We start from the raw sequence: 13,276 nt of genomic DNA, 5'->3' as shown, positions 1-13,276 counted from the left end.
TTGCAGCAGCAATCAGCAATTATAATCTCATTGACATGTGGATCTTCTTTATTTATTTATTTATTTTTTTATCTCTTTCCACCCCAGCGTCTGCATAATTTCCTAACAGCCGGTTGGTCCTTCAGGCTTTCAACAGGTAGGCTTCAGCTCCATCTGATGGCTCTAAGTCCTATCAACTACAGTCCTCCCTTAAGTGATTTAGTTAGCTAATTAATTACCAGGTGCAGATTTATTTAAGTAACGCTGTTAGCAGCCTGATTAAAGCCCCACAATCAGTTTATCTAATAAACCATTTGCACACACAAAAGTGAGCAGCAGCAGCCGCAGTTTGCTGCGGGGCCAAACGTCGCCCTGTTGGTGGTCCACTGGAAGGCCATTGGTCGATGGGGCAGGCTATTTGCATAGACCGGGGCTTATAGACCCACAGCAAAGTCAGAGTTTGACACAGTTGTGAATCGACCTGACACAACACGAGTGGAGGACTCTTTGCATCATTTATGACTTGTTTGAGCAGCGCTGTGTAACTCCTCAACATGGGATTTTGCAGTTTCGCAGGAGTTGGACTGTGCGTGCTGTTTGCTTTATTTTACACAGCTCGGTGTACAACCACGAGGTATGTCACCTACGAGGAGGACGCACCCGGGACGGAGATTGGGAATTTGTCCCAAGATTTAAAGATCGATCCGGCCGATGACCCCGACACCTCGTTCCGCTTCATGCAGGAAAACAACTCTTCTGTGATTGAAATGAGGGACACCGACGGGCTGCTGAGCGTCGCGGAGACCATCGATCGGGAGCAGCTGTGCCCCAGGTCTCCGCGTTGCTTCATCAGCTTCGACATCGTGGCCCACTCCAAGGAAAAGTTCCAGCTCATCCACGTGGAGATCGAGGTGAAGGACATCAACGACCACTCTCCCCGCTTTCCGCGCAACGAGACGAGTTTGGAGATCGTGGAGAACGTCCCGCTGGACTCCAGGTTCCCGCTGCAGATCGCTCTCGACCAGGATGTGGGTGAGAACTACATCCAGAGCTACAACATCTCCCCGTCCGCTCACTTTGCGATTGAAGTGCGCGATCGGGAGGATGGAGTGAAGTTTGCAGAGCTGGTGCTGGTGAGGGAGCTGGACAGGGAGGTGGAGGACTCCTACACCATCGAGGTGACTGCCACTGACGGAGGAGCGCACGCAAAGTCGGGGTCGATGGTTGTAAACATCAAAGTGCTCGACTTTAACGACAACAGCCCGACGTTTGAGCACAGCTCTCTGAAAGTTGAGCTGAATGAAGACTCCCCTGTGGGTCGCAGAGTCCTCAGGGTGCACGCGTTTGACCCGGATGACGGCATTAACGGCGAGGTGGTGTACGCGTTCGCGGACGGGCTCTCTCCAGATGTTGCACGCCTCTTCCACATCGACCCGTATTCCGGGGACGTGACCTTGAAGGCGCTGGTGGATTTCGAGAAGAGGAGGTCGTACGAGCTGAGCGTCAAAGCGTCAGATCTGGGCGCCAACTCCGTCCCGTCCGGCTGCAAAGTTGTGATAGACATCGTGGACGTGAACGACAACGCGCCGGAAATCAGCATCAAGCCGATGACCTCCAGCAGCGATGGGGTCGCCTACATCACGGAGGCTGCGGCCGCGGAGAGCTTCGTGGCTCTGATCAGCACCTCGGACAGAGACTCTGGCTCCAACGGGTACGTGCGCATCAGCCTGCTCGGGCACGAGCACTTCACCCTCCAGCAAGCCTACAGTGACTCTTTCATGATTATAACCAGCACTGCTTTAGACAGAGAGAGGATCCCCGAGTATAACCTCACAGTGGTGGCTGAAGATTTGGGAACCCCCCCTTTTAAAACAGTCAGGCAGTATACCATCCGTGTGACGGATGAGAACGACAACCCTCCCCTCTTCAGCAAGTCTCTGTATGAAGTTTCAGTCCTGGAGAATAATATCCCAGGCTCATATGTCACCACTGTTGTAGCACGAGACCCAGATGTGGGGAAGAATGCCAAAGTGTCTTACAAAGTCATAGACTCAGAGGTGCCAGGAGGATCTCCAGTGTCCACTTATGTCTCTGTGGATTCACTCTCAGGCTCTTTGTACACTTTGAGGTCTTATGACTATGAGACTCTTCAGCACATCGACCTGGTGATCCAAGCTGAAGACAGAGGCTCCCCCTCCCTCTCAAGCACCTCAACAATCAGGATCAGAGTCGTGGATCAGAATGACAACTATCCCTACTTCACCTTCCCCGTCCTGGTGAACGACTCCGCTGACATCCCCCTGCCTGTCAACGCACCTGCCGGCTACCTGGCCCTGAGAGTCTCAGCCGAGGACGAGGATGAGGGAATGAACGCCGAGCTCTCCTATCAAATCGTGCAGGGTGACCCGAAGATTTTCGCGATCAACAAAGACACGGGAGAGATCGCCTTGAAACAAAAGCTGACGGCTGAAATTGGCGACGTGCTGGAAATGAAAATCACCGTGAGTGACGGTGGCAGGTCCCCGCTCTCCAGCAGTGCCACTGTTAGGTTTGTGATCACAGAGACGGAGCCCTCTGAAGACCAGGTCGTCATTGTGCTGCGGTCGAGCGAGGAAGGAGGCTCCAGCTTGGATGGCTCACTAATTGTCATTATCATGCTCGGAGGGGGGTGCGCGTTGTTGCTGATTGCAATTGTGGTGGTTGTTGTCACATGCAAGCTCAGCCGTGGGGGGAGAAACCGTGGCCCCAAGAGGGAAGTGTGCCACAGCCTGTTCGACGGCGGGCCCATGGCCATGCTGGGCTCAACAGAACCCAACATATACACCGGCCAGAGAGGCTTCTTCCACGAGAGAACCTCCTCCTTGGATGACTCCTGCCTGTATGAGGAGAGGAGCGGGGACTCCGAGTCAAAGGTGAGCCAACTTACAAGAGTATATTCTTTTTCATCTTTGTATTTTCATATGCATATGATGTTCCCTTGATCTCAGTACCAGGAATGGAAACTAAGCTTCTCTGCTGTCGTCTTGTTTTGCTCCCTCAGATGTTCCTGCCCTCGAAGCATTTCCAAGCAACATCTGTGTGGCAAGGCGACAAATACTGCTTGCAAGTGAGGTGAAGACAACTCAATGTTATTTCTTTTTCCCCAGATAAGAATGTGCTTTTGTTGCACAGTCGAGCCTCTCTGAACACAGACGGTGATTAACATTTGGTACATGTAGTTTTGCTCGTGGCTCTTTCCTGTGGAATGAGGTTAGATGGGTTGGATGGAGACAGGCAGGCCTCGCATGAAAAAAGAGGGCATCAATAATCAAGCTAATGCGCATGCAGCGGTGGCTCATACTGTATCTGTTGATTGTATCCGCAGTGGCATTGGCAACACTGACCAGCTGAGCGTGAAGGACAGTGGCAAAGGGGACAGTGACTTCAACGACAGCGACTCTGATGTCAGCGGCGACGGTGGCAAGAAGAATTTTACAACCTTCCACCCAAGGCTAAAAAGTGAGTGAACTGAACACACGTGACACAGATGACAAATGTAACATCTGCAACAGCAATTTCTCATCCTTATTCATTTATTTATTTTTATTTATTTCTTGCATTTCAGGTTCATCCAGCGCTGCTAACAGCTTATCTTCGGACTGCCAAGGCACCTACTGTGCAGTGGCACCACAGAGCTTCAGGGCCCCCAGAGATAATGCATACACAATAGGCTTCTCCCCCGCGCCGGTCTTCAACAATCTTCACGGGTATCACCACTCCTGGAAGGATTCTGGCTATGGCACCAATCGCCCGAAATCAAGGAGCAGCATGCAGAGCTTCTCCAGGACGGGGACCCTCCCTTCTTACTTCCCTCAGCAGCAGCGTGAGGCTGCTGTTGGAGGAGCTGAAATCCACAAGCAGAGTCCCAATATTGTAACTGTGGCCACGGCATTAGAGGTTGCAACTATCTTTTAATTAAACATGTTCATAAGATAATTTAGATTTTAAAGAAAAATCACAAAAGTGGTTATTCCTAGGTGTTTAAAGGGGCACTATGTAGTTTTGGAGAAGAAATTCCAACTCAGAATTTTTATATTTGCAATGTTAATGAGGTGATAATACAAACTCAGAAATATTTATTTATTCCATAACTGATTAAAAACAAGCTGTTCTTAGAGGAAAATAAGGTCCCCAGAGTTTGAAGCTAGAAAGGTGGCAGGGTCCGCCACATATAAACAAAGTAAAACAGTATGAAACTGCATTGTCCTTTAAGGTCACTATGTTTATTCAGTCAGGAAAACAAAGAGAGTTTGTTTATTTACTATCAGTCAATGATTTCTTCCCCAAAACAACACAGTGCACCTTTAAGAGGTGTACATATTTTTTTAGGTGAGAGAAATTGCTATAAAAAACACTGTATATAATGTTTATTCATGTTAGTTCCTGTATAAATGTATTCAATGACGCACACTGCGTTTCTTTTCCAATAAAAGTGTGATCAAAATAACAAAAGCTGTCATTTATTCAGCAAATGTTCTCAAATGTGACAATGGGTCGAGCACAGAGAGATCACAAAATACATAAATTCAACTGAGAGACGTCGTGTTGTGAATATGGAACGTTATTCCCTTCCTGGCTCAAACTCCGGTCTGATTTGTAAACATGTAGAACTCTTCCCCCAGTTTGAATCTACATGATCAAGACTCCAGTCAGCGATGATCAGATGTAAAATCTCAAGCTGCTGCATTACCTGGGAGGCTGGCTTTGAAGACTCCTGGTTGCTCTGTTGAGTTTCTTGCATGCAAATGAGCGAGCGGAGCCGGTGCTCAAGTAGAAAATAAAGTATAAACCATTATTCCTACAAAATCGTGGCGGGTTGCTGTCACACCTACTCCAACTCCCCTAAATAATTTACATCACTGTAAGCACACAGTACATTACAGCACGCATTGGGGTTGCCTGACAAATTCCTGACTGTCATTCGCTGCTGTGAGGTGCAAGTATTCGCCTCAAACATGACTGCCAGGAGGGAAATGGGACAAAACATACAGGGGATGGAATAACCTCATGTGACTCTTCCTGTGAGTGCTCTGACATTTATGAGGCACGTGCACGCCTCACATTTTCAAAACTGGTCACTATTATTAAGTTTAATGCAGCCATGAATATGTAGGGCGAGGGCAAACCGTCTCTGGTCCCGGATGATTTATTGATGAGACATTGATGAGTTTAAAAACCATAACAAACACTGACACACATCACCCTGAACACTGGTTATTAGCTGTTGAGCTCTTTTATATGTAGCACACCAATTGTACAACATTTGCATTGTTTTCTTAGTTACATCTCCAAAAAAGAGCAGCAACAGGATTCTATGCAAGTAAATCCAGGACACACGGATGCAAGAAAAAAATCCCAGGAATCCTGAATTATGCAAGATGAAATTAATCAAACACATCCCTCAATCAAGGGACGGTGTCCGCAGGGAAGTGCATGTGTTTTCATCAACAACTTAAAATGTACAGGCCTCCTTTTAACATTGCTTTTCATTAACGTTGTGAAATCTGCTCTGGAGTTGAAAGCGCCGAGCTGAAAATATACATTTTTCAACAATGTTTAGCACCTGCTGATTTTCATCTGCTCACGCACGAGTTTGTCGCGGTGTTCTGTCCTCATTATTTTTGAGGTCACTTTAAATGAGCCAGTGATGTATGAAAGCAAATGAGACAAGAGTAAAGGGCTGTTACAAAGTGTATAATAGCCATCTGAGGGCCGGTCCTGAGGAGAAAATAAATAGTTTCCAAAACTGCTGCCAAGGAAGAGCTATCAGTAGGAGCTGATGGCAGACTGAGCCATTATTTTTTTCCCTCTCTCTCTCTCTCTCTCTCTCTCTTTCTCTCTTTTTCTCTTTTCTGTTCATCTGCAGGAAACGAGGGCTAAGAGCAGCGCTCATTTGCATAAGCATAAATACCTGCTTTTCTGCTTTTTGATAGCTGTGATAAAAGCTGGAATAGAGTGGATTAGATGCCTTTTTACATAACTGTGAAGCACTAAAAAGAGTTCTCACACATTACCACAATATGCCTCATTAACAGAGAACATTGTTCAAAAACCACATTCCCCATTGAAGGTGTCCTGATCACCTTTCATTTAATACTGCCAGTCTGCAAAGTCACTACACTTTGGAAATTGCAAAGTTAATAACTTTATTTTCTGCGTGGCGTCCACCGAGGATTCAAGGCCACACGGTACAAAAGGCAAGCAATAAGAAAGAAGGTCATATTTGTGCCCCCAGTGATGTGCACTGGTCTGACAGATAGCCAATTGCACAGAGAGGGAAAATGCATTTATCAATCAATACAATATGATTCCCTTCATCATTGCTTTATATGCTCCTTGTAGGTCAAATAGTTGTGCATTGACCTGACAATTTGTGCCACAAGGTATATCCATCTGCACAGTTTGGTACAAAATGTGTGTCTGTTTGAAAAGCCATCGCTGGCGGATGCTGTGTTCATTCTCATCCAAATGGACTTCACATTAATGTCCTGCAGCAGCTCTCGCAGCACATTTGAAATCTCCCCAGGTAATAGAAAATGAGTGTTTTAGAGCCGGTTTTCAGCTCATCAGTAGTCCACCGACAAATGTGTCAGATATGCATACGTCATTCCTAGCCTCTGCACCTGCTAGGTTTATTTTTGACGAATGGCGAGCTGTAGGACTGTGATTATGCTGTTACGGCCTCTTAGCATCTCATCTTAAAGACACAAGTGTACCCCAGTGTGTGAAGATGGAGCCTCTCTGAATCGATGTCATTTGGTGCTTGAGGCCCGTCCCGCATTGCAATGTTTTGTACCACTCGCACCTCATCTTCATCTTTGTCTCAACTGCCAAGTGTGGGTATTGACTTTTGGATGCTTTGAATTGTGGGGCTGGTGTGTGAAAAAAACAACACCATTTGTTTTCCGCTTGACAGTTCGTCTCCGAGGAGAAGTTTTGTCTGTGTTTCGTTTACCATTAAGATGTTGTCTGCTTCATTTACAATAGGTTATATCAAACCGAGTTAACTCCCACATCATCAATGTCTGGCATTTTGGGAAAGTTAAAAACATTAGACAAAAGGCAAACACAGTCATTTCTGCTAAATTATGGGATGTTATCACTGGGTCTTTGTCATCCCTCTGTAATTACTGTCGAAACCTACAGTATGTCTAGATAAAACCTATCCACTCTGAGGGCCTGGATGAACTTGAACTTTTGTCACCTCTACATATTGTGAAATAAAGCTTAGATTTTCAGTACTGTTTGATCACTGAGAGACAGAGACCTTGCTTTTATTAATAATTTTCCCGTCAGAGTCATTTTACCTTCTTTTCATTAAGAGCAAGGCAGAGGTGACAGACATATAGAGAACAATACCTTTATAGATTTTTCAGAAAACATCCCCCCAACCCACACAATCTTAATAATTGACTCAATAAATAAATTAATATACCATTAAATGCAGGAATGAATAATATTAACATAAATGTAGACACTAATAAATTTGTAAAATGTGATTCAAGTTTATATCAATGTTTCATTTGCTTCTCTTTTTATTTACCTTTGTTGTAAGTCCCCTATTTATTTGCTTTAAAGGTGCGATATGTAAGAATTGGCCACCTGTCAAATTCATGCTCAAAACAAATAGGGGAAGGCATATCACCAGAGTAACCGCTAACTGCTGTGGACTGTAGCTGCCATTAGCTGGGACGAGAGTCTTGGTGGTTACACCTCAAGCACAGGAGCTTTGGACTGGGCCGGGCCAGGGCTAGCTGGATAGCATGCTAACTTCAGTAGATATCTCTGCAACACAGCACAGTCAAACAATTATTTCTTCACATTCTGATGATAGTTTTAGTTATTTTTAAAAAAATGTTTTACACTCAAATTATTTCATATTCCCCCTTTAATTAATTCATTTATTATTTTATATATTATCACGGGGTTAACTTTGTGTGCATAGATAAACTATTGCTCCCACACACTGGCAGCTATAAGAGACAGTCTCAGGCTCACCAGAAAGTAATACATTAATAAATACTATGGAAAATTGAGAAAGTCAATAAATAAGAAATTAACATAAACATAAATAAATACAGAAACAAATTAAAAATTAAAATGATTATCAGTTTATGTCACATAATTTAAATAAATCAATGCCTAAATGTATTTTTAATATATTATTTTTGCTGAATTTAATGGCATTTCTATTATTATTATTTTTTTTTATTTAACATTCAGTTTTGATTTTGGCAGTTTTGGTCCTCCATACATTTCTTAGGTATTAGGTGCCACCAAACCTAGGAAAATGAAAAACAAAGACAATTAAAATTGTGATGAGAAATACAAGTAACAACAGACATAAACAAAAGCAGTCAAACAAAAAGGAAGCAGAGTCAGTGCCTGGTTGAGGTTTCAGACAGGGTAAATGAATGTTTATGTTTGGCTGAGTGTTGTTTCAGGTCATCAATCAACCGTACACACTCACGAGATATCGAGGGGGTTTGTTTTAGTTCGTTGAGATAAAACATAAAAGGGTTCCATGGATCCCTTAAGTGTGTATTTGATCTTTTCAAGCCTTAAATAGAGCGTGAGATCACTCATCCATAGGGAGATGTTCAGGGGATTGCAACAGTGCAACAGAATTCTCCAATGAGCAAGTAGGGTCGTGAATGCTAATGCTAATGCTAATGTCTTTATGCATACTATTAATCTGTTGTTTGCTTAGCACCAACTTGTAAATGTTTGTAAACATCAGTGGCAACTGCACAATAACAATTGCTTAATACATGTTTTATGAAGCATTTCATTGTTTGTTAAAAGTCAAATAACAATAAACTAAGGTTAAATTCACTATAAATGTATTTACCATTATTAATGATGGTTATAATAAAGTGTGACCGAGGAATAGTTCGATATTATGGAAAATACAGTATGCTCATTCGTTTTCTTGCCAAGAATTAGATGAGAGGGTCGATACCACTCTCATATTTGTCCATTCAATACAAAGCTGCAGCCAACAGTAGGTTAGCTTAGCTTAGCATAGAGATTGGAGAGAGAAGGGAAAACAGCATGTCTGGCTCTGGAGGTCACAGGGGTTGCCAGGCAAACAGCTGAGACTTCAGGACGTCACTGCACATTACCCTCAGAGAATTGTTGTTTTTACACTTTTTTTTAATTTAATTAAGCAAACAGGATACAGTGTGCCATTAATGAGCTCTCGAGGTGCTGGTAGGTGATTTTTGCTACCTTTGAACAGAGCCAGACTAGCTGTTTCCCCCTGCTTCCAATCTCTATGCTAAATTTAGCTAACCGGCTGCTGGCTGTAGCTTTACTGAAGGACAGACATGAGAGTGGTTTTGATCTTATCATCTAACTCTTGGCAAGACAGCAAATAAGTCCAATTCCCCAAATGTCGAATTATTCCTTTAACCTCCAATGCACCTATCAAGGACATACTTTACTCTGTTTTGGTGCTCACTCAAATCATTCGATAAATATTGAATCTTTATATACAGATCTGATCTGAAAACACTTTTCTGTCTTTGCCAAATAATTTCATATACTTGAACTGTTGATAATACAAAGCTGTTCCTATGAAAGTTTAGGTCAATGGTATTGGATCACAGACGTCATTGGTATCAGACATGTCAGAGCATCAGTCTGCGGTCGCAGGGCGTTGCCCTCAGCTGCACTGCTGCTCCTGCTGCATCTTTACACTCAGATTTAAATGAATTCAAGGTGCTATTTTGTAGTTTTTTATCTTTATAGTAGCTCCCTTCTCACACATGCATTTTGGTATGCTAAAGACAGACTGTTTTATATTATTTTTTAGACTCAAAATGTCAGGCTACATTTGTAGTAATTGCAAAAGCTAGATTAGAGTAAACGTAAAGTGAGGAAGAGTTTGGTAAATTGCAATAACTTTTCTAATTCAGTCAGAAGTACGTGCTACTCAGAATATGGATGGACAAATGAATTGCTCACTTTATCTTTATAGAAGCTTTTTCTTTCAGCTGTAATGTTTTTTTTACAGAAATGTGGAGACAGGTGTCGTTTAGGTCTTTTGCAATAACTGTAGGTGTTTGGTACCAGAATACAACCTAATGTGAATCATACTTCAAAACACTGTATTGCATTTATATTACATTAAAGGGGCAATATGTATACCTTTTAGGTCATTAAATAAATTATTAGCAGAATATGATTGAATAGCAGCTCTGATATGATGACACATATGTGCTGTGTTGCAGAGATAACTACCGAAGTTAGCATGCTAACCAGTTAGCCCAGGCCCATCCCGGTCCAAAGCCCCTGTGTTACCAGTGTGAACACTATCACTCCCCTTATCCCCAAACTCCCAGTCTGGACTGCTAGCTGCACGGTTAACTGAGCTAACTAATGACGACAGCTTTAGTTAGCAGCAGCAGTTATCAGGTGATATGCTGCCCCCTATTTGTCTGGAGTGTGATTTTGACAGGTGGCCAATTCTTACATATTGCACCTTTAAATATTCTTAGAAGTTAGAGTAGACTGCAAGATCGAAAACTTTACAGCCACAAACAGACATTTAAAAACAATTTAAGACACATTAAACACAAACAGTTCTGTTTCTGCATCTCCTTCCTGGAATCCAACAATATTTGCCCTCTGGGTTTCAATGCAGCCATTTGATTTGATTGATTCCATATATTTCCTGCTTTAATATGATGTGCTAGATTTCTCTTGTGTCTCAAAAGTCCGACACAGATAATGACCAAGAGAGAGAAGAACACTAACATCACTTCATCATAAAAAAAGATGTTGTAAGATATGATGCAGAGGTCTTCTGGACATTTCAGCTGCCCCATCAATCATTACTGTTTTTACAGCATTATTGTAGACATTCCCCACAGTTGTAATGATCAAAACAGTCCCAAACAAGTGAAAATGGCAGGAATTTGTTCATTATTTGGACTTAATTCTCCAGGTGATCTTCATGAAACCTGACTAACAGTAGTTCACAGTCCTAGACTCTATTATCTTTTACCATGTTTTGTTTCTGTGCAGAATAAACATGTGAACTATAGATAACTAAGTAAAATATTCCTCACTCATTAATCACTGCTGTATTTGACCTATAGCACCACTGAACAACATTATTAATGTCTGTCTGTTTTATTTTAGGTCTTATACCACTAGGGGGAAACATCATGCTATGCAACCTCAAAACATTACTGGCAACCACATCATTTACATGTGTGGACCACTGCTTTATGTACAGACACCTGGGTAAAATGGACTAAGAATATGATTTTTAACAAAAACTAAATAGCATATGTAATTCAGCTCCACTGTTCTGTTCTTTGATAGAACTCAAACATTTTTTCTCTGCTGAGGCAGTGAAGTGTAATTCAGAGCTCTCGCTATGCTATCAAAAAACCTCAGTCAGTGTGTCAGTGCCATTTCTTTCATTGTATGTCTGGCGCTTTCAATGTCAGGTTCTTAGCGGCATTGTCCTGTCTGAGGACTACCGGTGATTTTAATTTGTTCGGTTCGATGTGGCATCAGCTGGAGGGTTAAGGACATGTTGCATTCAAGTCTGGTGAACAAACAAAGGACGAGTACGCTCTGAGAGGGGCTTCGGCAATCAGAGCATCGAGTGCTCATTTTCAGCTGAAGCACATCTGTGAGCCATTCAATGCCATGAATCCCATATTCTGATCTTTGATCTTTTATAAAACCAAGAACATAAACCCACACGCACAGTATGAAAACAAATTGACACTCGCATTTTTTTGCCTTCTGTGTAAATCAGATTCACGATTCCATAGAAACACTGGAGATAACCAATTCACATCAATACCGCTCAAGACTGGGGATTAGCTCTTATTATGCATCTTTATAAATAACAACTATTATTGTGCACATGAGCGAACAGAGCGCTCTGAATGTTACCTCAGTGACAGAGAGGCAACAAAAGACAACAATAATCATAAACACTCTCCCTTAAAGCCTCTTTTGTTATATGCCGTCTATATAAACCCATTCAGGAACAGGATGTTTCATCTCATCAGGAATATTAATTCCATTCATCGCTACATTAATGCAGACGTGGAGTGGAGCGCTGCTCTCCCACCTCAGTAACACACTGGTTGACCTCTGTCTTAAACAGTAATGGCAGTGCCTGCAGTTCTCTATCTGCGGCGTGTGTCAGCTCACACGTAGAGCGTTGGTCCCTGAGCTGATGATGATAAATCTGTGCCAGTTGTTCACCAGTTGATTGTGGTTTACTGCTGAGCCGGGAGAGTGTCTCATTGTGTCAGTGTGGGCCGTCATGGAGACAGCTGCCAAAGGAAACACAGCCTTTATGCTTGTTTCTGCTATATGAAAGAGAAAATTAGGGAGAAAGAGAGGAAGGGAAACGGAGGCAGGGAGAGAGAAAGAGAGTGAGAGAGGGAGAGGGAGCACAGAATAATATGTTGCATCAATCAGTCTAAATGACTTGCTTATGTAATTAGCTAACAATGTTTTGTTTCTCCGCTTCCCTGAAGTTATTAGTGGCTCACAGTTAACCTTGAAGTAATTGGAAAGGCTCTGTTGATGTTCCTCTATCTGTATGGGACTGACAGTTTATTTTTCTTCTGTGGATGGCTTCCCTCCTCTTTCATGTTGCTACAGTATTTATGAATTAGTTTCCTGTCACTTTTACAGTACAGCCTAATACTAATTGGTGGTGAGATATATTGGTTATTCACAACCCACTAGGTGGCACGCTGCCTTCCTTCCTTCCTCGACATTTACATGACTGAGAGTTGTCAAAACTAATAACATGGTGTTGCTCTGGTAATGCTGCTGCACAAATTACACCTTCCCTTGAAAACAGCATAATCTCTAGCATAAATTTTAAACAGTAACTCTGCAGCCACCGCTCCTCCAACTAGTCCCTGACATTTTAATTTGATGCTTCATCTGCAATTAGACATGCACTGCATGGCCATTGGCTTATTTTTATTTAGTGAGAATCAAACATTCACTTTGGACTGCTCTTAATTTAAAAGGAGAGACTGAGGCAGAGTCAGTGCAGGGGTGTTAACCCTCAGTTCTTATTAAGAATTAATAAGCTGGACAGTGTTTCACTGAAAAATGAATTTAGCTGTCATGGTTTTGATGACTATACCGTGACCATAGGAGGCAATCACCAGGCTGCTGGGTCTATTGTCAGTGGAGAGTCTGAGCCCTGCGTGTTAGAAAAAGTCTGCTCCTCCTTGTTTGAATTTGTGAAAAGAAAAACACG

The 13,276-nt window shown here is 42.6% G+C and overlaps 1 protein-coding gene across 1 annotated transcript; it reads left to right on the top strand.

Annotated features, from left to right (window-relative positions):
* Positions 1-533: 533 nt before the first annotated feature.
* LOC311262442 (protocadherin 8) lies at positions 534-4,385 on the top strand (the record flags this gene model as incomplete). Its single annotated transcript, XM_084361822.1, has 4 exons — positions 534-2,891; positions 3,020-3,090; positions 3,344-3,477; positions 3,584-4,385. 4 exons carry the CDS (start codon positions 534-536, stop codon positions 3,931-3,933), a joined length of 2,913 nt encoding a protein of 970 aa, XP_084217948.1. The 3' UTR covers positions 3,934-4,385.
* Positions 4,386-13,276: the final 8,891 nt, after the last annotated feature.

The sequence above is a fragment of the Pagrus pagrus genome (assembly GCF_965226575.1).
Source record: "Pagrus pagrus genome assembly, chromosome: 9".
Taxonomy (NCBI): domain Eukaryota; kingdom Metazoa; phylum Chordata; class Actinopteri; order Spariformes; family Sparidae; genus Pagrus; species Pagrus pagrus.
Note: the sequence above shows the minus strand (reverse complement) of the source record. Positions and strands in the feature narration are given on the sequence as shown.